Source organism: Fonsecaea nubica (assembly GCF_001646965.1).
Source record: "Fonsecaea nubica strain CBS 269.64 chromosome Unknown Scaff9, whole genome shotgun sequence".
NCBI lineage: Eukaryota > Fungi > Ascomycota > Eurotiomycetes > Chaetothyriales > Herpotrichiellaceae > Fonsecaea > Fonsecaea nubica.
In genome coordinates this window covers 121,731-147,612 of record NW_019173682.1, presented here as the reverse complement: position 1 = coordinate 147,612, position 25,882 = coordinate 121,731, and the positions used below count along the sequence as shown (strand labels likewise).

General features: G+C 52.4%; 8 protein-coding genes across 8 annotated transcripts; 4 read left to right on the top strand and 4 right to left on the bottom strand.

Moving 5' to 3' along the window:
- Positions 1–595: 595 nt before the first annotated feature.
- Positions 596–1,858, top strand: AYO20_02128 (hypothetical protein; the record flags this gene model as incomplete). Its single annotated transcript, XM_022640434.1, has 1 exon — positions 596–1,858. One exon carries the CDS (start codon positions 596–598, stop codon positions 1,856–1,858), a length of 1,263 nt encoding a protein of 420 aa, XP_022503491.1.
- A 286-nt stretch (positions 1,859–2,144) lies between these two features.
- AYO20_02127 (hypothetical protein) lies at positions 2,145–3,854 on the bottom strand (the record flags this gene model as incomplete). The annotated part of the gene is made up of 1 exon (XM_022640433.1): positions 2,145–3,854. One exon carries the CDS (start codon positions 3,852–3,854, stop codon positions 2,145–2,147), a length of 1,710 nt encoding a protein of 569 aa, XP_022503490.1.
- Positions 3,855–5,560: 1,706 nt separating this feature from the next.
- On the top strand, positions 5,561–8,128 carry AYO20_02126 (hypothetical protein; the record flags this gene model as incomplete). Its single annotated transcript, XM_022640432.1, has 1 exon — positions 5,561–8,128. The coding sequence occupies one exon, from the start codon at positions 5,561–5,563 to the stop codon at positions 8,126–8,128; it is 2,568 nt and encodes an 855-aa protein (XP_022503489.1).
- A 1,773-nt stretch (positions 8,129–9,901) lies between these two features.
- On the top strand, positions 9,902–10,872 carry AYO20_02125 (cell division control protein 42; the record flags this gene model as incomplete). Its single annotated transcript, XM_022640431.1, has 3 exons — positions 9,902–10,047; positions 10,103–10,222; positions 10,431–10,872. The coding sequence occupies 3 exons, from the start codon at positions 9,902–9,904 to the stop codon at positions 10,870–10,872; spliced, it is 708 nt and encodes a 235-aa protein (XP_022503488.1).
- Positions 10,873–12,761: 1,889 nt separating this feature from the next.
- AYO20_02124 (hypothetical protein) lies at positions 12,762–17,022 on the bottom strand (the record flags this gene model as incomplete). The annotated part of the gene is made up of 3 exons (XM_022640430.1): positions 12,762–14,510; positions 14,829–14,934; positions 15,152–17,022. 3 exons carry the CDS (start codon positions 17,020–17,022, stop codon positions 12,762–12,764), a joined length of 3,726 nt encoding a protein of 1,241 aa, XP_022503487.1.
- Positions 17,023–18,084: 1,062 nt separating this feature from the next.
- AYO20_02123 (hypothetical protein) lies at positions 18,085–19,588 on the bottom strand (the record flags this gene model as incomplete). The annotated part of the gene is made up of 4 exons (XM_022640429.1): positions 18,085–18,329; positions 18,396–19,235; positions 19,355–19,482; positions 19,527–19,588. The coding sequence occupies 4 exons, from the start codon at positions 19,586–19,588 to the stop codon at positions 18,085–18,087; spliced, it is 1,275 nt and encodes a 424-aa protein (XP_022503486.1).
- An 829-nt stretch (positions 19,589–20,417) lies between these two features.
- Positions 20,418–22,784, bottom strand: AYO20_02122 (hypothetical protein; the record flags this gene model as incomplete). Its single annotated transcript, XM_022640428.1, has 3 exons — positions 20,418–20,528; positions 20,627–20,815; positions 20,874–22,784. The coding sequence occupies 3 exons, from the start codon at positions 22,782–22,784 to the stop codon at positions 20,418–20,420; spliced, it is 2,211 nt and encodes a 736-aa protein (XP_022503485.1).
- A 1,754-nt stretch (positions 22,785–24,538) lies between these two features.
- On the top strand, positions 24,539–25,711 carry AYO20_02121 (hypothetical protein; the record flags this gene model as incomplete). The annotated part of the gene is made up of 1 exon (XM_022640427.1): positions 24,539–25,711. The coding sequence occupies one exon, from the start codon at positions 24,539–24,541 to the stop codon at positions 25,709–25,711; it is 1,173 nt and encodes a 390-aa protein (XP_022503484.1).
- Between the last annotated feature and the right edge of the window lie 171 nt (positions 25,712–25,882).

Below are 25,882 nucleotides of genomic sequence, written 5' to 3'. Positions count from 1 at the left end.
AGGAGCAGCACCTGGACTTGGGTTGGGACTAAAAGAAGAGATTATTCTGTGGCCCTAATCTACAGATGTCTAACAAGTAGCGAGGTGAGGAGAGCTTCATAAAGTATGCCTATGCATCGCCGTAGAAGCTGCACTTTCTTCTACGGTGCATCAGGGCGCATCGGATGTGAGCTTATGAACACCAGGTGCGAAAAAGGGTGCATCCGCCATGCTGCCAGATGCCATGCGTGGCCGTGACATGACATCTCCCGCTTGAGCCACAAGCCACTTCTCTGATTTCCTTTCCTATCTTCCTTTCATGGACGCATTTGAAGGATTCAAGCATCATGTTGTGTTTCAGAATTTAAACGTGCGACATCTCATTGAGCCATCTCCAGTCACTCTTGACCTTGCGCGCGAAATCCGCTACTGTGTTATTGTCGTTTGCGTCACCTTTGCTACTGTATCAATATTTAAATCTTGGATGTCAAACAATAAAAGACCTTACTCTTGAGGTGGGCACTGCCTCGTCCACATAACTTTCTGTGTGCAAATATCTGTCCTTGATCGGCTGTATGCGCAAACTGACTCTGGATAGTATTGTATAACATCCACCATGAAGATCGGTCTTTCCTCCTCACTGTTCTCCCTTCTCTGGGTAACTTCATCACTTGCTCAAAATGTCATCGACGAAATGTCTTTCGGACATAAACAGACAATCTCGCCGAATTCCTTTGCCATTCCTGGTTGGTCGATGCTTGGGGAAGGACATGTGCCTCAACTGCTGTCGGACAAAGTCATTCTGACACCTCCGTACGGCGGTCACAAGCGGGGAGCACTATGGAGTGAACAGAAAAACTCATTACAGGATTGGGCTGTGGACCTCAAATTCAGGGCAAGCGCTGCAGACAGAGGCAGTGGGAATTTGCAACTGTGGTACGTGGCCAATGGCGATAAGACAGTGAGCACGTCGAGCATATACACAGTGGGGAAGTGGGAAGGGCTTGCAATAGTCGTCGACACAGTAGGAGGGGTACAAAAGATTCGAGGGTTTCTCAGTGATGGGTCGGTCGATTACAGAAACCATGCGAACGTGGACAGCCTTGCATTTGGGCACTGCGACTACGTCTACCGCAATCTGGGGCGGCCATCTCATATCAATGTGAAACACACTCGTGCAGAAGGCCTCGAAATCCGTGTCGACGATAGAGTGTGCTTCACCACGGCGAAAGTTGCACTACCGCTGGATTATGGCTTTGGGATGACCGCGGCATCAGCAGATCCTCCCGACTCCTTCGAAGTGTTTGGATTCACTCTGTCTTCTCTCACTGCACCGCCAGCCACGCAAGAATCAAATCAACAAGCCTTCTCACAGAACCAAAATCAAGGACAAGGGATGATGCAAATGGAGGATCACCCGGCGTCCTACTACACCACAACGGAAACCCAATTCGCAGACCTCCACAACCGCCTCAATCTCATCTCCAAATCCATCCAAAATCTCTTTGGTGAAGTTCAACGCGTCTCTGCCACCCTAGAGTCCCGACACGCCGAAATCCTGGCCCGCATGCCCAATTCCCAATCTATTGCGAGTCTTGATAACCGGGTGGCCAATCTCGACAGGGTCGTCTCCTCTCTGGAGAAGGAGTTGAAGACCGGCGATCACCGCACGCAATTTGCCAAACTGAGTGAGCAGATTGCGGAGACCCATGTGGGCGTGACGGAACAGGTGCCACAGAGAGTCAGGGAATATGTCATTGCGCACACGCCCAGGATCGGATTCATCCTGTATAGTTTTATGGCGTTCCAGACATGTTGCATCGGGGTGTTTGTATGGTACAAATGGCGAAAGAGTACAATGCCTAAGAAGTACTTGTAAGACTAAGTGGGACAATGGTGAGCTCATGGTCTTTAGCTGGACTTGGATGATTGGGCATTTTATGGAGCCAGGAAAATACCAAACGAATGTAAGCAAGAAACTGCTTGTGTGCTTTGGGTCTATCTAAGGTATCTTTGGCAAGATGTCCAGCGGTAGTTGTTCTATCACCCCATAATCCATCATCGCTGCGTATTCCGGACCACTCCCGCGGTCACCACCTCGGAGACCTTCTGGGTCGTACCTCGTCATCATTCTGGGGAATCCCACTCTAAGCTCAGTTATATCTCTATGGCTTGCAACGATAGGCAAACCTCGGGTAGAGGCAACACTCCCTAACAGTCCAACGACCGCACATCCAGGCCAAAAAGCGTTCCAAGCCCAAACCGTAACCGCCGTGGGGGCTGGTGCCGTAGCGCCTCTGATCCGTGTACCAGTAGTAGGGTTCGGGGTCGATGCCCTCGCGCTTGTAGGCGGCGATCAACTCCTCGTAGTCCCAGATTCTCATGCTCCCGCCGACGATCTCGCCGACGCCGGGCATGAGGACGTCGACGCTCTCGGTCACACGAGGGTCCGAGGGGTCCTTTTGCATGTAAAAGGCTTTGATCTCGGTGGGGAAGTGGGTGAGGAAGATGGGGACGTTGAGGATATCGGTCATTCTGCGTTCGGCGGCTTCGGCGATGTCGTCTCCGAAATCGTGGGGCTTGCCTTCTTCGTTGGGGATCTCATGTTCTACCAACCAAGCAATGGCATCGGAGTACTTCATGCGCCGAAAGGGGCGGGATGGAGCTTTGAAGTCGGGGTTGAGGTCATAGACATATTTTGCAATGAGGGGATCCGCGAGGGCGATTTCAATGACCCTGCACACCATGTGCTCAATGTGGTTGAGCAGGTCGTCGAAGGAGATGAAGTCGAGTTCGGCCTCAACGTGTGTGTACTCACTCAGATGGCGGCGGGTAAGGGATTTTTCGGCGCGGAAGGACTTTTCAATGCAATATACGTCACCCAAGCCAGGCAGACAGGTCTCCAGGTACAGTTGGGAGGATTGAGTCAGGTAAGCCTTTTCACCGTAGTAGTTGAACTCGAAGAGAGTTGCGCCACCCTCGACCTGCGTTTGAACCATTGCTGGAGGGGACACTTTCGTGAATTGCACCTCCTCATACGCCTTCACAAAGGCCATCTCCACGGCTGCTCGAACTTTCATGACGCTGGAGGAGACGTCTCCACGCAGCGTGAGATGGCGGTTATCGAGCAGCTTCTGGGCATCACCATCCTCTTGCACCTTGTTGGTGATGGCCTCTTTGTCACCGACCGCTGCTCCAATCACGGTAAAATAGTCGGCATGGAGTTCCCGATCGAGAGGAGCGTGCGCCCCCGGTGGAAGAGATTTGAGCTCACCGCGGATTTCGAGCGAAGTCTCGAGGGTCAGAGTCATGGCGGCATAGGTCTTGATCAAATTGCCCGAGAATACGCATTGCATCAAACCCTTGCCATCTTTCAGTGTGACGAAGATAATGTCCTTCTGGGACCGCAAATGGTGAACTCGACCCACAACCCGGACACGGGTGCCTTTGGAGTCTGCGGTGCCTAGCTTGATTATGGCGGGATCGACGGTGTTGAGCTTGATCTTGACGGGCGCCGGCAAGCTTTCATCCTCTGCAATGACCACTTTCTTTGCTTCCTCGAGCACTTGCTTCCTCCTCTCGACTTCTTGCTGTTCCCGGATGGCCAAGTCAGCTTGCTTTGCCTGTTTCCGTTGATGTTGTTCATAGAGATTGGTCGCTTTCTTCAGCGCAGATTTCGATGCCGGCTTCCATTCCAACCGCGAGGCTGGGTCAGCATTGGCATCTGCGGGTGTGGTTTCTGACTTCCTAGTTTTATATGTTGCCTTTGGGTGCTGGATCATTGCGAAGAGAAGAGTTTTGTACGGAGCGGCTTCTGAGCCAGTGGCAGAGTCATCATCGCGACCGACGTCCTCGTCGACGTAGAAAGTGTCCATATTGATGTGTTGTGGAAGGGTCAACAACGAATTGTGACCAAAAATCTGAAAATATAAGCCAACCTGACAGCGTGAGTCAACGGTGGCACGGTAGTGTGGTTGTGTGGGTGGAGGGTTGGCTTGGTGGCTTATCGGATAGAGTAGAATTTAAGGTTTCGGAAAGTGGCGGCTAGCGCGCTTGGCGGTGAGAATTATACGCTAAAATGGATCCGGAATCCGCAGTTTCACTTCTCGTCTCTGCGCTCTCGTTTCTGGCTCCCATGAGCCTCACCCCAATCTCCTGTGCCACCCCAGACATTGGTGTCGTTGTGGCTGCGGCTTTGAAGCTCTCAACATGTCAACTATCAAGCCAAGAATCCCTCTTGGCATCATTAGCATGCGCCAGAACACGCGGGACCGCCCTCCGTCTCTCTGCTAAGCGCGAGCAGAGCCGACCACCAATCCAAGCTCCGTGTTTCGAAGGGGCAATCAAAGCTCAGCGCCACATTGCCCTGCAGGGGTGAACTCGTTACTACTGTGACCTGCCCCGAGCCATGTTTCGCTCTCAGACTGACACTTCCGACGCGGTGGACAGCAACTCCGCAATGATCGCCATCAGACCGACGACGTTGTCTGGACTCAGGAGAGCTTGCCTTTTGTCTTGGGGAAGCTTCAATTCCTATTTTTTCGTGTTGGATTCGGCGCCGACATGGCGGACCTGATTGTCATCCCAGAGCCAGGCTTCAATTGGCTATAATTCTCAAGGATCCCTAACCCCTTCCCAACTTCTCCATAAAAGCAATCTATCGTCTAACCAAACTGTCCATAGTGCCGCCTTACCTGCATCAGCATGCAGATTGATCATCCCCGTCCCATCATCTTGCAGCCACACGTTGTGAACCTTAAATCAGTCTTCTCCTGTATCAGATTCATCCAAACCATGCCCACTGGCAGCCTGAACAGGCCCAAGTCAGAGCTTTACGCTGGTTCAGGAAGAATCTACAAGCTTGCAATTATGTGTCAGGACCATGAAGAGGGGGTATGCACTGGTCATAACGGAATGCTGCTGACATCCCCTGCGAACGCAATGGGCTGGGCACTTGGCCATAGTTTGTCTTGTAAATCGTCCGGTTTAGAGTCCACTCCCGCGTGCCTGGTCCCCCTTCTCCGGTACTTTCCCCCTTATTTCTGATCCCCTTCCCTAGCCACCCATTTCAATTTGGCACTTTCCTAGACTCTAGACCCCGGTTAATTGATTGCTTCCGTTTCTGAGCTGTTTCCCTCATTCTTCTGCTGGTTCACCGTTGCTCCTCCCTTGATTTTTTTAGCCCTCTCTCTCTGTTCTTTCGTTCCCTCTTTGCATCCTCGTCTCTGACCCGTCTTCTCTTCTAATCCCATCATTTTGTTCCCTTCATTCGCTCGTTCCGTTCCTCTGAGCAGATATTGTTTTCAATATTTTCCTTATAGACTCCATTCGCACCAGTCCATATTCAACCGACTCCTTCGTTTTTGTACAGACTTACGTCGTCCTCTCCGCATCTTCGGACATCACCTGCAGCCAGTCGTTCCTCTTGCAAAGCTCGAAACTGTGCTTTGACCGCCAGATTTGTGCTTGTTTCGCTCTCTTGCTGCGTCCCCTTCCTACAAACAAGAAAGACAAAACACCAATTGTCCTTGGACCTGGTCCCGGGGACACGATCCATCAATAATCCCATATGCTTGCTGCAATGCAGAGTCAGGACGTGTTTGGGGGATTTGGCAGTCGCTTTGCTGCTTCAAAATTTGGGACTGATAGTACAGGCTTCAGCCATGGCGCGTACAACTCGAACCACACGGGCTACCCTCCATTCGCCGATCGCAACCAGAGAAAGCCTGCCGTTCCTTCGATAGCTACTGCTTCCAAAGATCAACATAGTTATAATGTCACCGAACAGACGCCAGGTACCGCCTTTGATATGAATTTCACGCCCCTGTTGCCTTCTCAGCTTTTGCTCGGCAGCCCTTTCCAGCCAGGTTCTCCTGGTGCCTTCGCTTCTCCGCAGTTTCCCACCTTCAATCGCTTTGGTCCGGGAACCAATGCTCTTCATACGCAGACTCAGCAGTATCAACAGAACCAACATGCTCAGGCGCAGCTCACAAGTCCCACTCAACCCAATGCCAATCCTCTCTCCCCACAAGCATATCAGACGGTTATGTCGCCCGACAGCTATACGGCACAGTCACCGACTGGATTCAGTGGCTTGGGCGGTGCAGCATTTGGGCACTACCAACCTATGGTAGGCATGGGCAACTCATGGATGACTGGCACAAGTCGTACAGTCTACTTGGGAAACATTCCCGCGGACACGTCTGCTGAGGAAATCCTGAGCCATGTCCGAAGCGGTCAGATCGAGTCTGTGAGACTGCTACCTGAGAAAAACTGCGCGTTTATTTCGTTCCTGGATAGCAGTTCTGCCACCCATTTCCACTCAGATGCTATCCTCAAAAAGTTGTCAATCAAGGGTCACGATATTAAGATCGGCTGGGGGAAGCCATCCCAGGTGCCGACCTCGGTCGCTCTCGCTGTACAGCAGTCGGGTGCCTCGAGAAACGTCTACCTAGGCAACCTGCCCGAGGACATCACTGAACAAGAGATTCGAGAAGACCTGGGCAAGTTTGGACCCATTGATACAGTCAAGATGGTCCGCGAGAAGGCGATCGGCTTCGTCCACTTCCTCTCCATCAGTAATGCCGTCAAGGCCGTGGCTCAGCTGCCACAGGATCCCAAATGGGGTCCTCCCCGACGGGTTTACTATGGCAAGGATCGGTGTGCCTATGTTTCCAAGACGCAGCAACAGAATGCAGCGCAGTACCTAGGTATTGCTCCTGGTTACGCCCACGTGCTCAACGGAGCCGACCGTGATTTGATATCCAATGCCCTAGCACAACAGTCGGTGGCAGCAGCCGCCGTTGCAACTACTGCAGGTGGTGTCAATAACTTGGGAAATCGAACTGTCTACCTTGGAAATATCCACCCTGAGACTACTATCGAGGAGATTTGCAATGTCGTGCGTGGAGGGTTGCTCCATCATATTCGATATATTCCCGATAAGCATATTTGCTTCGTCACATTCATCGATCCTACCTCTGCTGCGTCTTTCTATGCGCTGAGCAACCTTCAAGGACTAATGATCCACAACAGGCGGCTGAAGATTGGGTGGGGAAAGCACTCGGGAGCTCTCCCACCTGCCATTGCTTTGGCCGTCAGCGGAGGAGCCTCGAGAAATGTGTATATTGGAAATCTCGATGAGAGCTGGAGCGAAGAACGACTACGACAGGACTTTTCCGAGTACGGTGAAATCGAGTTGGTCAATACTCTGCGGGAGAAAAGCTGTGCTTTTGTAAACTTTACCAACATTGCCAACGCCATCAAAGCCATTGAGGCTGTACGACAGCGAGAAGAGTACAAGCGGTTCAAGATCAACTTCGGCAAAGACCGGTGCGGCAATCCCCCTCGCCAGAACCTGAACAATGCCAATGGCAGCCAGTCACGGCTCCAAAACTCGATTGACAGTGCAGGTTCTCCAGCTGCAATGAATGGATTTGACCATGCTGTGTCACAGTCAGGCTCTAGTCCCACGAGGTCGACGATTCCAACCGGGCCTAAGGCTTCAGTCGGGCCACAGTCTCAAATCGCTGCGCGTCAGACAAGCCTGCCTGCGCCAACACCGTCGGCGATCCTGAATGCAGGCAACAACAACCCCTTGACAATGTATCTATCACATGTGTCACAACAGCAAGCTCAAGCTGAACAGGATTTGCGGGACGACTCCCTGACATTTGCCCAGCTACAGCAGCAGCAGAACCATGCTTTGGCGAATCAACAGGCAGCACTGTACGGTGATATGCCGAACGGACATAATGGATTGGAGATTCCAAGCTCGTCGCATATTCCTCGACAGAGCAGCATCAGCGGTGGATTCAATTCGAACTCTCTGAGCAATGGCGCGTCCACCACCGTCGGCGGGCTTCTGGCCCCTACGAACACTGGACTAGGAGCAAGCAGGAGTGCCCACTCCCGAGCTGTATCGCTCCCAGCCTTTTCGCAAGAGCTCTTTGGTGGCCAGCAGTCTACGCAACCAGGCTCGTCGTCATCACGTGGCTTTGGTGGGCATGCTCCACAGGGCAGCTTTGGTGGATTTGGATCGGTTTTTGGCACTGGCTTCGGGACCAGTGGGTTTAATGGACTAGGACTGACGAGCGATAGCCGTGGAGGTCTCTCCGGCTGGGCTGAGGAGGAAATAGGGGCAAAATAAATGAATAACTAATTTGTCGAGTGGTTTGGCTGTACCGGTCTTGGGAGAAAGTGGAATTGCACATGTGTTTTGAATGAGGGTTTTACAGGTGATTTATTGCGATACCTCCGTTCTAATAGTGTGGGATTATGGCGTGAACCAAAATGTGCATTTCGATGCGTCCTTTGACTGCATCCTCGTGAACTTGTGACGAAAGTCGGACATCTCAAAAGACGATATTTGGACATTGCGGCGGCTTCAAGTCATGTTGTCGGGATGGACATATGACGTGGTAGGTCAGGGCTATATCACAGGTGCTTCTGCAGTGGTATAGCTCGCATAAGTTCATAGCAGATGTGATAGCTGAACAAGGCTCAATCAAAGCCTTCCTTGTGGGAGCAGATCTTGACGACTCGGACATCAGACTCGGTTTCTACTCGATCGCGTAGACACAGCTCATATTCGACGCGCTCTTGGGCGGACATGGGGAGGAGCTGCAGGAGCTTGAGGAGATGACTCGCGAAACTGCGTCGGACAAGGCCACCAGTAGGAACCGTTAAAATGGGGGTGTACTCGTGGGGGAATGATATGCACAGCACAGCTTGTTGACTTGATTCTTTGTGCCTCGAAAGCCCAATGAATTGCGTGCTCAAAATGACTATTGACCACCGCAGCTGAAACTCCTGGTCCGTCCATACAAGTTATACCCATTGCTAGATCCCGAGGGTTTATTTTTCGCGCAAAAGTTTCGCGTTTGGAGCCATGCCAGATCGAGCATCGCACAAAGGCTTGAGTGTTGTCAAGGATGAGAGAAGATAGGCGAGCACTCTCTTTGTTTCCCGCTGCAAGTCAGAAGTGCAATCTTGAGTTTGATGAGAGTTACCAAAGTAAGTGAGTGACCTTAGAGGGAGAGGGAACCACCCTGCTACTCGGTTCAGCCTAGTTCAACGCATTTTGAGCCCCCAAAGCTGCGCAGAGCTGCCTAACCAGAGCTGTCAGGCTCGGGGCAGCCCGCTGAAGAGTCAAGACCTTCCTACCAAGCGGACTGCGGGCGGGCTTGGAGCCTGGTGAGACGGAGCTGCACCTAAAGACAAGCTGCTCTACCTAAAAGCTCCCCCCAAAGGCTCAGCCCAAGCAACAAGCCTAGTGTGCCTAAAGCTAGGCCGCGACCCCCATACCCTTTATTTCCCTCCCTGTCTATCGTGGCAAGCTGCGTCCTCCCTCTCCATATCTGCGACTCCATCACCCATTCCTATTCCACGTCGACCTCGTCCATCACGTCTCTTTCCAACCCTGTCCCTTTTATCCATTCCATCCTCGCACGACTCCTCCCGCAACTTGTCATTTCCGGTAAATGCCACTGCTCTCTTACTGAAGACTAGACTTCCTTCAGGATCTTCTGTTTCTTGAACATAACCCAACGCTTCTCTTGCTGGTCAATTTCCTCTTCGATCCTGATCGCCAGGGCCGTTGACCGCCCTGCCCTCTACTCGCGCCTACCTTGGAACCCGCCCTTCGCTTCCTACCTTGTGAGCATTCTGGCTGTGAGAAAAAGAGATGGAGTAACATAAAGCTGATGGGAAACGACAGTATTGATCTTCCTAAAACGCTCGACTTCACGTACCATTCTGGTGACAGTCCTTCCCCGTTGGAACTCCTTTACCGCCCTCACAGCACGGGCAGAAAAGTGAAGTGACAGTTTCGAGCCTCCCTTACAAACACCGCCTGTTTCAATCTTCTCTCACACAATCGTTACTCGTCCGTTCCCTTTTTTCTTTGGTAAGTTGAACAAAAATGTTATCTCGTCTCAAGAAGATTGTGCTTGCGACACAGAGACTAAGAGTGCGCCCTCTCAGACCCTTGAATCCAAGCCGCATACGTCGACTGGAGGACGACATCTTTGAAATAGACGAGAACGGAATGGTTGTTGCCACGATTAAGTGAGTCTACCGGTCACGGCTGAGTGAGACAGTTCCACTGATATTCCGACACCAGGTGTGTGGTTGTCGGCGACGGTGCAGTTGGCAAGACATGCTTGTTGATCTCATACACCACAAACAAATTCCCCTCGGAATATGTCCCTACAGTCTTCGACAACTATGCCGTGACGGTGATGTGAGTACTCTCTGGCTTTGTTCTCAGAACGCGACCCCCATTTTTACGCGTTCACGTGGCTTACGTTTTGTTCTTTCACGAAATTCTTGGTGACATCTTATCCCCCAAATTGATATCTGTCCCAAGCTTGTCGATCTGATGGTGCTGGCCGTCGTTGACCCAAACCCGTCTCTGCCCGAGCACGTGAGCTGACCAAGGGGGTGTCTAGGATCGGCGATGAGCCATACACGTTGGGACTTTTCGATACGGCCGGACAAGAGGATTACGACCGTCTTCGACCATTGTCATATCCCCAGACCGACGTCTTCCTTGTTTGTTTTTCTGTCACGTCACCAGCGTCATTTGAAAACGTGAGAGAAAAATGGTTCCCGGAGGTTCACCATCACTGTCCTGGAGTTCCTTGTCTCATTGTTGGCACCCAAACCGATCTCCGGGATGATCCATCTGTCCGAGAAAAGCTTGCAAAACAAAAAATGCAGCCTGTCCGCAAGGAAGACGGAGAAAGAATGGCCAAGGAGCTCGGAGCTGTCAAATATGTCGAATGCAGCGCCCTGACTCAGTATAAGCTTAAGGACGTATTTGACGAGGCGATCGTGGCAGCGCTAGAACCCCCACCGAAAAAGAGCAGCAAGAAGTGCACGATTTTGTGAGATGGCGGGGCCAGGGCTTCGAACAATGGAGCAAGGGGATTCCTTTTTTCGTTCCGAGGTTCGTGATACGTTTGCTGTATCACAATCGAAGTTTCTCTCACGCTAATCAGATTTTGGACACTAGCACCATTTCTTCCATTTTCCTTGTCAGGTCTTGCTGATACGTCTACGACTTTTTCTCCATCGCGAGGGACATTGGACGCATTTTGGACATGGCTAGAGCTCGGATGGCACCTTGTCAAACTCATCCCGGCGACGCACAAGACAGTTTGTGCCATATTCAAACTCAGGCGGCCATCTTGATGCTGAAGACAAAGCCGAGCTCACAAGACACAGTTTTCCGACCTTCTATTCCCGACTACGTTGGACATGTGGTTCTCATCAGCCATTCAGCGGCGTTAGATCCAAAGGCGACTGGGAAATCGTGCAGGAGTACATGCAGGAGGCTGGGCAACTTTACGGGCAACTTCCATGACAAATGAATTGCAGGTTGTTTTTTTTTTTCAGGGGATCGCAAGCTTGGGGGCGTCGAGCGGCGTTTCTTTCTCTTACTCGAGGACCAACTGTGCACGTTGAATCTCAGGAATGGCAGCCATGTGCGCATTCCAATCCAAGGCTGGTTGATTCTCGTGAGAACCATTGGAGCTGACAGACAAATGCCAATGAATTGTCCCTTTTTCTTCGAAACTCGCCGTCCTTGTTTGATCCACAGAGCCTTCCTGCTTCAAGGTATTTCTTTGTTTCTTGTTCCATACTTTGTGCTCTGATGTTGTGTCCTTGGCCATTGTGTTGTAGATATTCGAACTCTTTCTGCTCACTGTCCATTCTCCCAGTCAAGATAAGCAGCAGCAGGCAGGACAGGGAAGATAGGGAAGATAGGGGGAGTTATCTCGACCATTTGTTAGATGTTTCTTTTTTTCCACTATCGACGGATTGTACGTAGCTCAGCCTATGCCGAGGACCACGCACGGTTTCCTATGTGCCTAGGTATCGGCAGTAAGTACGTACGTATATATGTATATAGGTACGTTCTTCCTCTCACACACACACACACACACACACACACACACACACACACATCGAAGCAGGGGAGGAAAGAGGAGAAGAGAAAAAGAACCTTCCGTCTTCTACGTGCATACATATCATATCCCTTCTGGTTCTGGTTGATTCCCGCTGTTCTGTACCTCGTAGTACATATCAGCCATTGTGGTAAATAGTAACTGGCCCCATCCAATTCCATTTACGCCTTTATACATGAACATGAACAGGGACAGGGACAGGGAACAGGAACCAGGACCGGGAAAGGGAAAGGGAAAGGGAAAGGGAAATACTAGATCGAAATAGAGAAACCCATTTCCCATTTCACCCTTCCACCCTTCCACCCTCAAAGCCTCGCACGAACGTATTCTCACGTTCACAGCAAAAGTAGGGGTGTTAACGTATCACAAGGTCTTCTTCTGTTTCTTCTTTGTCGTCTTCTCCGACTTCGTCTTCTGCTTCTTCTTCTTCTTCTTCTTCTTCTTCTTCTTCTGCCTTTTGGCTCGAGTTCTTACAATTGGGATCTGTGGACCGACTCAAAGCAGCTCAGAAAAAAATGCTCCAAAAACTTTGACTCCGAAACAGGTTTTCCATATTCCAATTCCTAGTCCCGACGAATTCCCATGTGTCCGGATTGCTGGCATTAAGGGGGGGTTCCTTTCCTTTCTCCAGTCTCACATCTGATCATCTTTGGGATAGGCTCTCCGTCCCTTGCACACAACCTCAAGGGCTCAGATCTCGGGTTGGAGTGGGTGCTCGCGTTCAATAGCGGCGTCCTCAGAAGGCATATAAAAAGGTCGACTGGCACCTAGTCTTCTAGACCTTGGTCGCTAGCTAGATTTGCAGTAAATTCAAGGCGACAGGTCCCGCCTAGCAACGCTGTTCCTGTTTCCATAACCCTGTGTTGGCTTATTCGTAGGACCATACTTTGCAGAAGTCTCAGTACTCGCCGGAAAGAACGCATCGAGCCACCTCAGATTGGCTTCTTCCTTGTCTCGTCGGCGGATCGCGCCTTCATCAAGTAGAGCTGGGCGGGCTCCATCTTCTTCTTCTTCTTGTTTGGATTCCACCGCGCGCTCATCGGACGTGTCGCCATTCGCCATCTTAGAACCGGAGACGTCTCCCACAGCAGCTACGCGCAATGCTGGATTGACAGGTAGCCCATCATCGGTGGACGGCGGTGACGATGTTGGTGGTTTGTTCAACGTGAGCCAGCGCATGGTCGTATCATTTCTGGGATCTTGGGTAGCAGGAGGCATCTCGTCGTCAGCATAGCCCCCATCCAAAGACCCGGCATCGACCGATGTCGAGCGTGAGCGTGAGCGTGAGCGTGAAGTGTTTGTAGCGCGGCCCAAAAAGGCAAGTCTTCGGTTGATAAGCTCCTGTAGCTCAAGGAGTTGATCAAGCTCAGTCTTTTCGACAGCATCCACCACGTCAGACGGGGCTTCGCTGATCAATTGATTTGTCAATTCTGCCAACGCATCCCCAGAGTAGCCGTCGATGCCCCTCTGGGACATTTGAGCCAGGTTTAAAACGGTTTGCTGTTCTCGGATTGATCGTCTCCGCAAGGCAACATTTGCTTTGGCTGTCTCGGTGATGGCCAGAGCATTCGCGCCGGTAAAGAAGTCGGGTTCTCGAATCTTGACGATGGTCTGTGAAGGTGGATGGTGAAGAACGGCGCCATCAGGACGATACTTGCGGTTTCGTATCCTCTTGGGTGCGTCCATCAATCTGGGGAAGGCTTGGTCTTCATACCAGCTCTTCTTAACCCGATCAATGAAATCCAGTCTGATACCCATCTCAGGAATTCGGTAAATTTTGCCGTGCATTTGGACTTCCTTGGTTTTGTCCAACTCGGGTTCGTCTTTCATGAGATCGACTTCGATGATTCCGTTGTTTCGGAAACCTCGGCTCACACTGACATCAAGTGGCACTGCATTCTTCGGCTTGCGTAATCGAGGAACGCGGCCAAGTTCTCCTGGAGCTTTCTCACTCTGCCTGCCGGCGGCCACCAGGTCGTGTTCGACGTGGAGAGGACATCGCCATGATGCACCCGGTTTGTCTCCAGGGCGGCGTCGCGGTGGGACGGCTAGAGGCGGATCAATACAATCCAGATGCCATCTCGCCGGGCAGAAGTCACAAGGAATGATGTCGCGGCCGTTGGCAGTCAAATTACAGTGATAGCATCTGATGATGTGGCCCTTGCTATCGCGCGTCTCCTTGTAATTGGGTTCTTCGATGAAGCCGGCCCGATTCATCTTGGCCGTATTGTTTTGGGTGCGGGGAGGGCCGACTTCCTCATATTCGCCCTCATCGCCTGTTCGAACTCCCTCAAAGTAGTCGCGAATGTCGGAAGGAAGCGAGTAGGCTTTCGGGATGATGTCGTCAACACGGCGAAGAACGAGGCCAAAAAGACCAGATGGGTGAGGGACCTGTTTGGTCCGCCGAGCCACACATCGCGGACAGAACCATTCACCCTCCACCTCTTCATCCGGATTCAGGGGGGGCTCCAAGCAGGCATGATGGAAGGAATTCGTACAACCATCGCAGCAAAGAAGCTTCCCTTCGCCACCACACGATGCGCAAAACTCGTCGTTATCCTGAAAAATCAAGTCAGCAATTGATGGGTGCAACATCAATCACTATGGCAGGCGGAGAAAGCCTTCAGTGAAACCAAGGGGAGGCAGGCAAACAGAAAGTGGATAGGACTTCGGTCTCAAGGAAAAAGAAAGACCCCAAAAGATTGATGAGACTGGGATAAGAAGGGGGAAACAAAAGGTGGTAAGGGGGGATGATGGACTGGAGCCAATCGTGGCTAGGATCAGAGCCTGGTGTGGCCGGGGGGTGGGAAAATAGGTGGAAAATAGGTGGGAAAAAGGAAGAAAATTGGGTTGGGCTGCCCGGGGCTTGTTTCCTACCTCTGCGCCTGAATCCGCTCCATTCAAATTGCCGATCCCAGCATCGCGCCCGGGCCCCGCACGTGCAATTCCTGCTGTGATTCCGCCATTCTTGGGCTTGTTGGGCCTATGGGTGAAGAGTCAGCCAATATATCCCCTAGAACACAGATCCAACTGGTGATGGGATGGGTTTGCAGGTGGTGGCCTTTCCAAACATGTCGGTGGGAGCCTGACATGCGAGCCAGTACCATCCAGATTATCTCAACAATGGCCTCCGCCCCCAATTCTCTCCCTCAGGGCGAAGCATCAGGACCAAAGGGAAGCAAAAAGAGGGCAATACGTACGAAACCATGACCCGCGCAGATTTGCGTGTTTTCTGTGCCGGGTGAAGCCTGGTCGATCTTGGGGTTGCACCTCGTGGGTGGGCGTTTGCCACACCCGGTGGTGGTGGTGGCACAAGCAACGGACCAGGAGAGGACGAGTCGGGCGTCGAGTCCTCGAAATCATCAATGTCCACCTCATCGTATCTTCTCTTGCGACCGCCTCCGTTGGTCAAGGTGTTGTCAGGCAGAGCCTGCGCGCTCACTGGGGATGTCAGTGTGGCGATGGGGACAACCAGGCGGTTTGGATGAATAACCGGGGGAGGCGGATTGTCAGTCGATGCAGGTCGCTCTGGATGGCTATGGACTGGGTCTCGTTCGTGGCTTTCGGGTCGAGGAATGGTGTTGTAATCATGAAAGCTGTCATCCAGATAAAGCCGCTTCCGCCTGGAAAGTTCATCAATGTCAAAGTCGGTGTCTTCTCGCGTCTTCTTGAACTTTTTGTTGGAGTTCGCTTTGGACGAAGTTGCGAGTTCGGGATAGGACTGTTTCGGGCCAGCTTGAGAAGGGAGAGTCGAGGCACTGGCAGCTGAACGGAGTCTGTTGCCGGCTGCCGCCCGGCTTGCGGCTTGGCGCTGTCCAGCTGATCGTGATCGCCCATCCCCTGCCGACTCGTCACCCTGTGGCTCCCATGGTGGTGGGATTTCATCAGGTATCGAGGGAGCTGACGATAGCGACGAGATGGTAGACACGCTTCCTGATCTTTTCCGCTTGTGCGGTGACGAAGTAGAGGTGTGGTGGATGGACTTTCCAAGTGGCTCAGCGATGTCCGCGGAGCGCGAAATCGTAGACGGCGACAGTGGCGTGTCTTCAGGGCCATAGGTAGCTAAGGCGCGCGGGAGGTTGAAGTAAAGATTGATTCTGCGAGGTCGCTCTTCAGAATACACGGGGCCACTGGCATCCAAGTGGTTGGACTTCGGTGAGCGTTCTCGGTGTTCAGGGGAAGCGAGGTCATTGAATATTTGGGGAGAAGGTTGATATGGGCTCGCTGACATCTGACTTTCTCTCCTGTGCTGCTTGACGCCCGACTTGATATAGCGCTTGAAAACTTTAAACTGCTCGGAGCTGGGAGATTTGTTGATCAAAGCCTCCAACACATTCCACAAGTCAGGATTCATCTGAGCATCGTCCCGGATTCTCTGGAGCCCACGCACCAGATCTGGCGTGTTCTTCTGATGTGCTTCGCGTACAGCACGGTCGACATGAGTGCGAAGTCGGTCTTGTCGGAGTTGCTGCTGGATAGATAGCGGTTTGGGAGAGACATGGGTGGTGGGTGTAAATGATAATGTGCCAGGAGACGGCGACACGGTTGTTGCTTGGTGCATATCTGCAACATCTCTCCTAGAAGGACGGCCACGTGGAGGACTTGAAATGACAATTGTATCGTGAGGAATTGATGGGTTATCGGGTAATATCTCAGGCTGCTCGGTTTCAATTGTTGGTGCTGCGATCACCACCACGTCCTCCTCCATCGGTGACGCCGAGTCCACCTTTTCAGGCTCTGCCACGGGGGTGACAACTTCTTCCACCTGTGCTGGAGCTGGTCGTGGCGAAGGGCGGACATAATTCAGTTTGAGCTTTTGTAGCAATCGGTGTGACGGCGCGGTCCCTAGAGGCTGCATATTCTCCAGCACGCCCACCCTCTCGAGACCTTTTGTATCTTCAAAGCTGGGGACCGCAGGTCGCACAGCCGGCTCAATCCATTTGTCCAGACTCGTCTGTTGACCATTTCTCGTCGAGACATCCTCAGCGGGCTTTGGTGCGGCCTCTTTGTCCCCAAATGTTGCGGGACTCGAGTAGCGGCTCGACCTGTGCCGCAACGATCTGGTGGCCATCCTTGCCTTCTTTTCTCCGCGCCGCACGCGCCGACTGCTTGACAATTAGTTCAGGGACGTGTCAGAAGGGGCAAGTCGAGGACTCACTGTAGCCTTGGATGCGGCTCAGCGGGCAGAGGGCGCAGGCTGTGACGAGGTGCGAGGACGAAGAAGTTATTAATGGCGCATGGTGTTGTGGTTCCGCAAACGAGGAAATGCCAGAATCCAGTGGTGACAAAAGAATCGGGCAAGGGGCACTTAGCCTTAGGCCACACGGCCACTAGCCTGGCACAGAGTTGCTGCTCCTGCCCAGTTGCCCGCCGGCCTCCGCAGCGGCGACTCCTCGGCGTCCCTTTTGCTCCCTTGTGGTGCTTGTGTTCCCTTTTGCCCCCCTAAGCTGCTTGAAGGGCCCCAAGGCTGAGAGCTCCCTATCCCTGTTATCCCTGTTTGTTATTGACCTGAACGTCCGCGCGCGCCCCATCTATCCCAAAAGCTCTTGCAGGAAACACGCTCGCAGCCAGCCAGCCAGCCAGCCACGAACCTCATGGGTTTGTTTGAAGCTGACAACTCATCCATATATCACTTCTCAACCTGATCTTAGGCAACAGTCACTGTCTTCATCATGACGTGGCGACATGTATCGGGCAGCCTCCCCTGGCTTTTGCCCCTCTTCCTCTACCGCCTAGTTGGAAGAAGCCCAGTCACGGCAAAGCCTAGGCAGAATTACGAATTACACAGAATCCACGGGTTGCAACAGTTTCTTTATTGATCGTTCTGCGGATGGTCATCGTTTGGTGCTCATTTTCCCTTTCAAACTCATGGCCACTGATTGCGACCATCGGGGCGCCGGTGACGAGCACGATACATGTGCTCTCCTTCCTGAGATCCTCTCACCGTCCTGAAACACGCTTCTTCTCGGTTGTGAGCGTCGGTCGCGTCAGATATTCAACCAGCTCCCCGTGCATCTTGTGGCATGTCAAAAGTGACTGTCACCAAGAGCGCGTTGGCTTAGTTGCCAAATAAGCCTTATGCCTGGTTAACCACTTGCCAGCATTTGGTGGCCTTTGGCAAGGGAGAAGCTGTTCATTCGTCATCGCTGTCGTCCTCATCGTCGTCACTCTCTTCCTCGGTGGTAGCCGCTGCTGCAGCCTTCTTGGCTGGCTTCTTCTTCTTTTTCTTGTTCTTGCTCTTGGAGCCAGTGGACTTGTTGAGTGGTCGCTCGAGAATTGATAGAACTTCTTCATCCTCAATCTTCTTGTCGGACTTGACGGCTTCCAAGTCCAGCGGGGGCGGAGCCGCTAGGCGTGTAAGACCATTCTTGGTGATAGCTGTAGCAAAAAAACACAGGTAGTTAGCATAAAGCATTAAATCAAACACGGTACGGTTCAACTTACCAATGGTGGTGAACAGTCTCGACACTGGAGAACCATCCGCCTCTGCGGCAGGTTTGTATTCACGCAGAACCCCGGACCTGATGCACTCAACCACGCCGACCTTGCCAGCTCGCTCGTCATCCAATTGCCGCAAGCTGAAAGGGAAGGTACCGAACTTCTTGACGATTTCTGAGAGAACTTGTCGTGAACTCGGGCGCTTCAGACCGTACGTCGTAGTGGTCCGCCTCAGCAGGGTCGACCGTTTGTCCAACTCTTTGACCTTGCCGGATCCCAGACTCATGCCCATTTCGACCCCCCACACCTCGCCGACGTCTGCAGAGCCTTCCCCCTTGGCACCATCCGCAGGAGACAGGATGATCCTCTTCTTGCCTTCGATTTCATTCTTCTCAAACAGCCAAGACGTGGTGTGCTGCACGACATGGACATCGTAGGCTTTGGCAACCTTGTCAATCAGCGAGATGATCTTGGTTTGTGTGGGTGGTTTTTCAGCGGCAGCCTTCTTCTTTTCTTCCTCTGTGCCGCTTGCCAGAAGTCCGGGTGGTACCATGAGTCGCAGCAGGAGTTCATTGGCGTAGTATGTGGCGAGAAGCAGGTCGGCCTCTCTGCCAGTGATCTCTGCTTTTTTCCCCTTCTCTTGTGGTACCACGACGGTATCCCCAACAATCGCACCATATCCGTCGATCTGTGCACCAAGCTGAATCTTGACCAGCTCACCGGCCTTGATGGTCAAGGCGGCATCATCGGCGTCTGAGACCAGAGGGGTGAATGGGGTGACATGTGCGCTAGGAGATATTGTGCAAGGAGTCGCAATTCCTTTGTTGATGGACTTTCCTTTGTAAACTGCAGCCCTTGTATGTTAGAGCAGGATGTCTTGACCATGTCTTTGTCCGCACACGGTCACGTTTGAAAGAGGTATTTCAACTGTGGCCTGGCGGGGGGAGTGGAAAGCCCTTCCTTACCTTTGCTGAGTTCTGCTTCGAGAAGTTCGTCACCTTTGATGCACAGGTCGACAATCTTTGCTCCTTCAACCAGCCATTTGGAGACTTCCTCGAGGACTTTGTGGCTGATTGTCGCGGCGGTCTTGTACCTGACGGTCAATGTCAGTCATGAATCCCAACCATTTCAAGGTACAGGACTTGCTTGGTGAGGTTGTCTGGGTTGTTGATGCCCTCTGCTACCGCTGCGTCAGCCATTTTGAGCAAAGCAGTGGTGTCCAAAAAAAAAGAGGCGTGCAATTTCACAGATGAAGTCGCCAGCAACTCGACGCTTTTCGACTGATATTTAACGCAGTAGTTGGTTTAGTGGGGGGCATTTGAATTTCCATTGTGTGAATGCGGGGATGCAAAGCTAGCGAGGCAGCAATATTGATTTGGACCAAGTCTTCCAAGATCACACGACCAGAGAAACGCCCTGAATTCACGCACAGCAACAGACAGCGTCAGAGTCTTTTTCAACATTTCAAGCAGATCTGGCAATAAAATAGGCTATTGAGAGACAAATGTCCAAGACTTCTCTGGATCTACAGCACGCATGCCTCTTGTCAAACAGTGGGCAGGATAGAAGTATTCAAGGGGTATCTTTCAATCCATGTCCAAGGACTTGCTTCCATCAGCGTCTCCATCCCTGTACAGCTTCGCTGGCCCAATGTGCTTGGTTCCAACAATGACCTCTCCGTGTCTCGTAAGCTTCAGGCATTGCCGCAAGAGGATGTGCCAGCAATTCCCTGCCAAAATGTGGGTGCTTTTGGCGGTCCCCTCCTCAAAATTTATCAACATGGCAACCTCCTGCTGTGTCCGTCGCCTTCCTTTCCATGTATCTTTTTCCCAGCACGAAGCTCCCGGGGTCTGGTGAAGCATGCAATCAACAGGTTGTATACCAACACAGATTCGCGTGCTCCACGTGACCTCAGCCTTGAGAAGGAGGAAAGTTGGAAGCGTCCAGGTGTGCATCGATTTACATGTCAGGCGTCAGGGTCGGTCGAGCTCAAGTCTCGGTCGAGGCAAATACTGAAGTTCGAGTGGATCACGGTTCCTTTGCCAGTCGCTCATCCACGTTCGACCTGTGAGCGCGGTTCTTGAGATGAGACTCAAAGTTCGCAGCGCTCAGCCCTTCGCCAGGTAGGTATACTTTGCCCTGTGAATTATTGTCAGTTTGTGTCCATGCTGGGATGTCGAATGAAATCTAGAATATTCGACAGACGAGAGGTTGCATCTGATGGGGAGGGAGCATACAAGACAGTCAGAACATCTAATACGTGGAACGTATTTGTGCGGAAAAGAGCGATTCGACTCGTTCGGCGCAACAAGCTTTTGAGTCTTTGGATCAATCGCTGTGTGCTTCATGAGAGCCTCGAAGCGGTCATTTGGATATGTCTTCCGCAATCGTTCCAAATCCCGGACAAGCCAATCCGGCGGTGGGGGCTAGGGGGAGAAAATGTAAGTATGGATCCAACTTCTCAATGGGGGAAGGGGAACATACGGGTGGATTGATCGGACTCGGTGTAGCATCAACAGCACCTGGGATATCTGCGGCCGCTGGAACGGGCGATGGTGGAGGCGGCATGCCTGCGAGGTTCAAAGGAGCTGCGGATACAGATCTGGAATGGCTGCCAGGTCGCGGGCTGCCTTGATTCGACGTGTTGGAGACATGAGCTGCCCTGTCCCTAGCTCGTTGGGAACGCATCCATTCTCGAAGCTTAGCTTTCCCGATCTTCAATATCACAATCAATTTTCCAGAAGCAGATTCCTCGTCGCTCTCTTCCTTGTAGTCTCTCTTTCTAGCAGAAGCTCGGCCATCATGGTGTGTTGGTGCAACCGATTCTGGAGTCGCGGATCTCACCGACGCAAAGCCGCTCAAGTTCGATCTGATGCCCGCAGTGGCACTCAATGCGGCATTCCTAATACCTCTGGTACGGGCAGTGCCTGGTTGTAACAAGTGAGTCGGGATGGCTGGTGAATCAGGCGCTGAATCTTCACTATCTGATTCGTCGGAATCTTCAAACCCATCTCGCTGACCGCGCGCTGACTTCCGGCTGGCCTTGGTGATTCTGAATATTCGACTCTCCTCCATGCTGAGAGCCGCGCCAGGAATGACAGACGATACAACAAGCGAGCGAATTGTGCGTTGACGATCTTTGAGATCCGGCAAAGCTGGACCACCACGACGATTCGTCGATCGTTTCTGCCTCCGCTGTTCACGCGATATGGAGAGCTCGGTCCGCTCCAAGTCTGCCTCGTTGAGTTCGTACAGGTACGGTGCGTAGTCCTTGGCGGCCTGATAAGGCCTGAAGGTCGTGGGCAAAGGCGATTGCAAGAGGTTTTCCCTCAAATCCGGATCCTCGATCAGCCGGCCATCGAATGGGTGTCCCGTAATATGTAGGGATTTAGAAAACAGCTGGCTCTGCTCGCGGATCGAGTGTGCAATCGCAGTGGTAAACTCCCCGGCTAGCGACAAATCACTCGTCATTTGACGTGCAAATTCTTCAGGAGAGTTGAATGGATTGTTGATCTCCCATTCGAACTGGTCAATCAGGGTGTTTTGACCGATGGTGATGTTGAGCTTGACCAGAATGCGCATTTCGTCATTTTTGTAGGCAAAATATGGCAGGGACGGTTCCCATGGCTCATCGTCTGCATATATCTGAGGACAATAGTCAATGATCTGTTCGCGCATATGAGTTGCGACTGCTTGAACGAGGGGCCGGCAGTTCTGGACTTCGAGACCGAAATCTTCAACCAGTTTCTCAGCGAAATAATCGATGGAGGTCGTTCGGTCGTGGAGATTCCAGGTGAAGGTATCCCGTAACTTGATTTTGCCCCAGTCGATGTCAAGCCGTATGGGCACCAGTTCTTCGTTCTGTTCTGCCTGGATGGCGAGTTCTTTTCGCGAGACCCGGGGCGGCAAGGTCTTTTTCTTGCCGGGCCTTCTTTGGCGCGGATAGATTATGGGATCGCGCAGATTTTTCTCATCTGTCCTGGGATTGCCATATCCCATATATCCATACCCAAAAATAGAGCCCGGGTCATGATCTCGTCGTTGTCGCAGGCTCTGATATAACGCAAGCTCTTGCTTTTTCTCCTGTGACAGCAATGGATGTGCCAGCTGCTCTGCTAAGAGGGCCTTGTAGTGGTACTCGTGGTCGACATATACGGCTGCTTGGAGACGGTCTATTGGTGTTTCGCGCTTGCGTTTTCGGTTGGCGTTTGGGCTGCCATCATGACCATTGACCTCGGTCGAAGAGTCCTTCTTCGCGACATCGATACCGGATGCGGCGAGGATTTCTTTTGCCCTCTCCTTGCCTTGCGCAATCGATTCTTCGTTGGTGGTCGCCGGGTCGGAGGGTTCCCCAGGCGCGGCTACCGCATGTCCACCGTCTGGGGTATCACTCATGTCGACATCTCACGGGGGAACAATAAAGATACAGACTGGGGAGCCACAGGCGTTAGACGCGTTCCTGATGATAGTATTAGCGTTTGGGAGGGAATCCGATGAGATCGGGATGGGAAAAGTGATGCAAAGTTGGACAGGTGATTTGAAGCCAGCCACCGGGTTTTCAAGTCATTGTCGAAACCACGATGGAGACATGGGAACGGCCGAGGAGAGTAAGGCAGTACATACCTGATGCGGTGAAGCTTGGGTTGATGCGCTCAAGAGGATGTTTTAGGGTCTTGTTGCGATGGAATCATTGTGGACTTCTGGACTTTGTCGGCCTCAAGGCGCAGTTTCGCGTCAGGGCGCTAATAGCTAAATCAGGTTTAGCGTCTGTCAACAGCGACTGAACAAGTCTAGCCGACATCTCGCCAAATCCTTCCTCGCCTCTTATGACTTGCCATGTTCTCGATCTCACCGCATGAGATGCTACTTCAGAGCCAGTTCAGTTCTACGCAACGGCTAAAGCAATTCCTAATGTGTGTAGGAAGAAGGCGAACGGAGTTTTCTCGAAGCATGAAAGCGTTCTGACGCCTCTAACACGAACACTACTGCGAGTCACGTCCCTAATTCGACACAGCAGTGAATATCGCTGGAACGGCGTCGGTGCACAGGGCCGAAGTCACGATAAACATGCCTTTGATGAAAAATGCTATCGTGACAAGTTATGCAGCATTGTTTCCGCTGAAGTCGATTTCCAGTCGTCAGGTTCCCTGGCAGATAAGTAGTGGGACGAGCGTGCTGCCTCATGTAACACGACATGATATATTCGGAATGGTCGACTGGTCAAACGTGCTTGACCATGCACTGATTACAGCGACGACCTAGGGTGTTGAAAGAAAGAAATAGAGTCCTGGTCTCACCCGAAATCTCTGGGACAAGGCTGGGATTGATGAGCTGCTTTCCAGTGAAGATTCCCACGTGGCTCCACGAGACGATGCCCTACAGAAACCAGATCTACATCTGGCACCTATCATGGCACTCATGACATCCACGAGCACTAAGCTGTCCACAAGCGAGAGCTCCCTATAAGCTGGAGACCAAATGGCGTGAGGGTCAGCTGGGTGAGCTGGCACCCTCTTCAGGGCATAGCATGTGGTGCATGTCAAACATGAATAGAGAAGGACTAGTTAGACCGTGAGAGATCTCATGCATCACTATGCGGTCTTCGCCTCTCCTAGCAACCACTTACTATGCTTAGAGGTCTTCATGTGGCTTCACTCTTCACTCGTTGACCATAGATCTCCTCAACATGCCATCTATGCTTGGGGCATATAATTCTACAAATGACGTCATTTGAAACGCTGGTTGTACTGTGTTTCCAACGGTTCAGTTGTGTTTGTTATTGAAGGTCCTCCTTTTTGCTCTGGCCCCAGCTGTCACAGCCTCACCAGAGGCCATGTCAGAATCAAAGCTAATTTCCTTGTTGTGTTGTGATACGCGCCACGGCTTAACACAATAGTAAGGACCTGTCACTCCATCCCGCAAACTATATTTACCTCTTCAGCGCCCTTCCTTTCTCGGCAGATTCCTACACCTTGACTGCAAAAAGTAGTTCTCGTCCCTCAGTACGAATAGTCCTCGTGCTCTCATCGAACAGGGATAAGATCCCAAAGAAGAGGGAAATCTCAAGCAATCATATCTTCACCCCTGTGGCCTTTTGTGTCTACCCCATCACTTCGCCGGCCAAATTTGCATAGTATACATACTTCGACATGGGTGACGCTTCATCTCCACCGGGAGTCGTTGCAGGGAAAGCAGCGATGCCGGAAGACTCGTCTCCTACCCTCCTCCCCATCAGGATCTTGACTCACAACGTCCGCTTCGCGACCGACACCCCCAACAAGAGCGAAAAGCTGTGGCCAGACCGCTTCCCTTACCTTTCGAGCCACTTCAAGTACCACACGCGGCCGCACTTTGCGCCCCAGTCAACGCTGGTTTGCATGCAGGAGGTCCTGCACAGGCAACTCTTGGACCTGCACAGTCGCACGTTCAACACCTCGACGGCACCGCAAGGCTCCAGTGACGACAACGACTGGACCTACGTCGGGGTGGGCCGCAACAACGGCAAAACCAAGGGGGAGTACAGTCCCATCTTCTTCCGCAAGTCCGCGTGGAAATGCATTCACTTTGAAACCGTCTGGTTGAACGAGACGGGCGAGGTAGGCAAGAAAGGTTGGGACGCCGACAGCATTCGGATTCTGACGTGCGCCGTGTTGGAATCGGTCCTCGTCGGCAACAACAACAACAACAGCAACAACGACCTCGGATCTTTAACAGCTGCGACCACCTCATCTAGTAGCCCGGGGAGACAGGGCAACCAGCTCATCCTGGCCATGAACACCCACCTGGACAACGAAGGCACAGTCTCCCGTCGGGAGTCCGCCAAACTGATCCTCCGGGTCGCCTCCCGGCTCCGCTCCAGGTTCAACCCGACCTTCACCTTCCTCTCGGGCGACCTGAACAGCCACCCGGACGGCGACGCCTACGAGGTCCTCAACCAGCCCGGGTCCGGGTTCGTGGACACCCGTCGCCTCGTCGGGTCATCCGACGACGACAAACCCCAAAACAACGACGACGGCAAGATCTACGCGTACGGCAACGAGCGCACATTTACTGGATTCCCTGCCGATCCCGCCGCCGGGGGCAGGGAGCGAATCGACTTTGTGCACCTGGGCATACCCACCCAGGGCGGCCGGCAGGGGGAAGACCACCACCACCACCACCACCGGGACGAGAGCGTGGCACCGCGACCAGGAGAGGCACACTCTTACGGGCAAATCAGGGAAATGGTCCAGACGTACGGGGTGCTGCCGAATCGCTTCGACGACAAGGTATGGATGAGCGATCACCGGGGCGTGGTCGTGGATGTCCTTGTGCGATTTTGACCACATGTCGTCGTCGTTCTCGCATCGCACCACACCACACCACACCATGACGCACTACGCACCGCGCAAGAGTGGAATTGGTGATATATGTGATTCCTAGGCCATCTATCTACCTATCTATCTATCTACGCAAGAGTCGATAGATACTTTCCAGGTTCGGCGTTCCATATT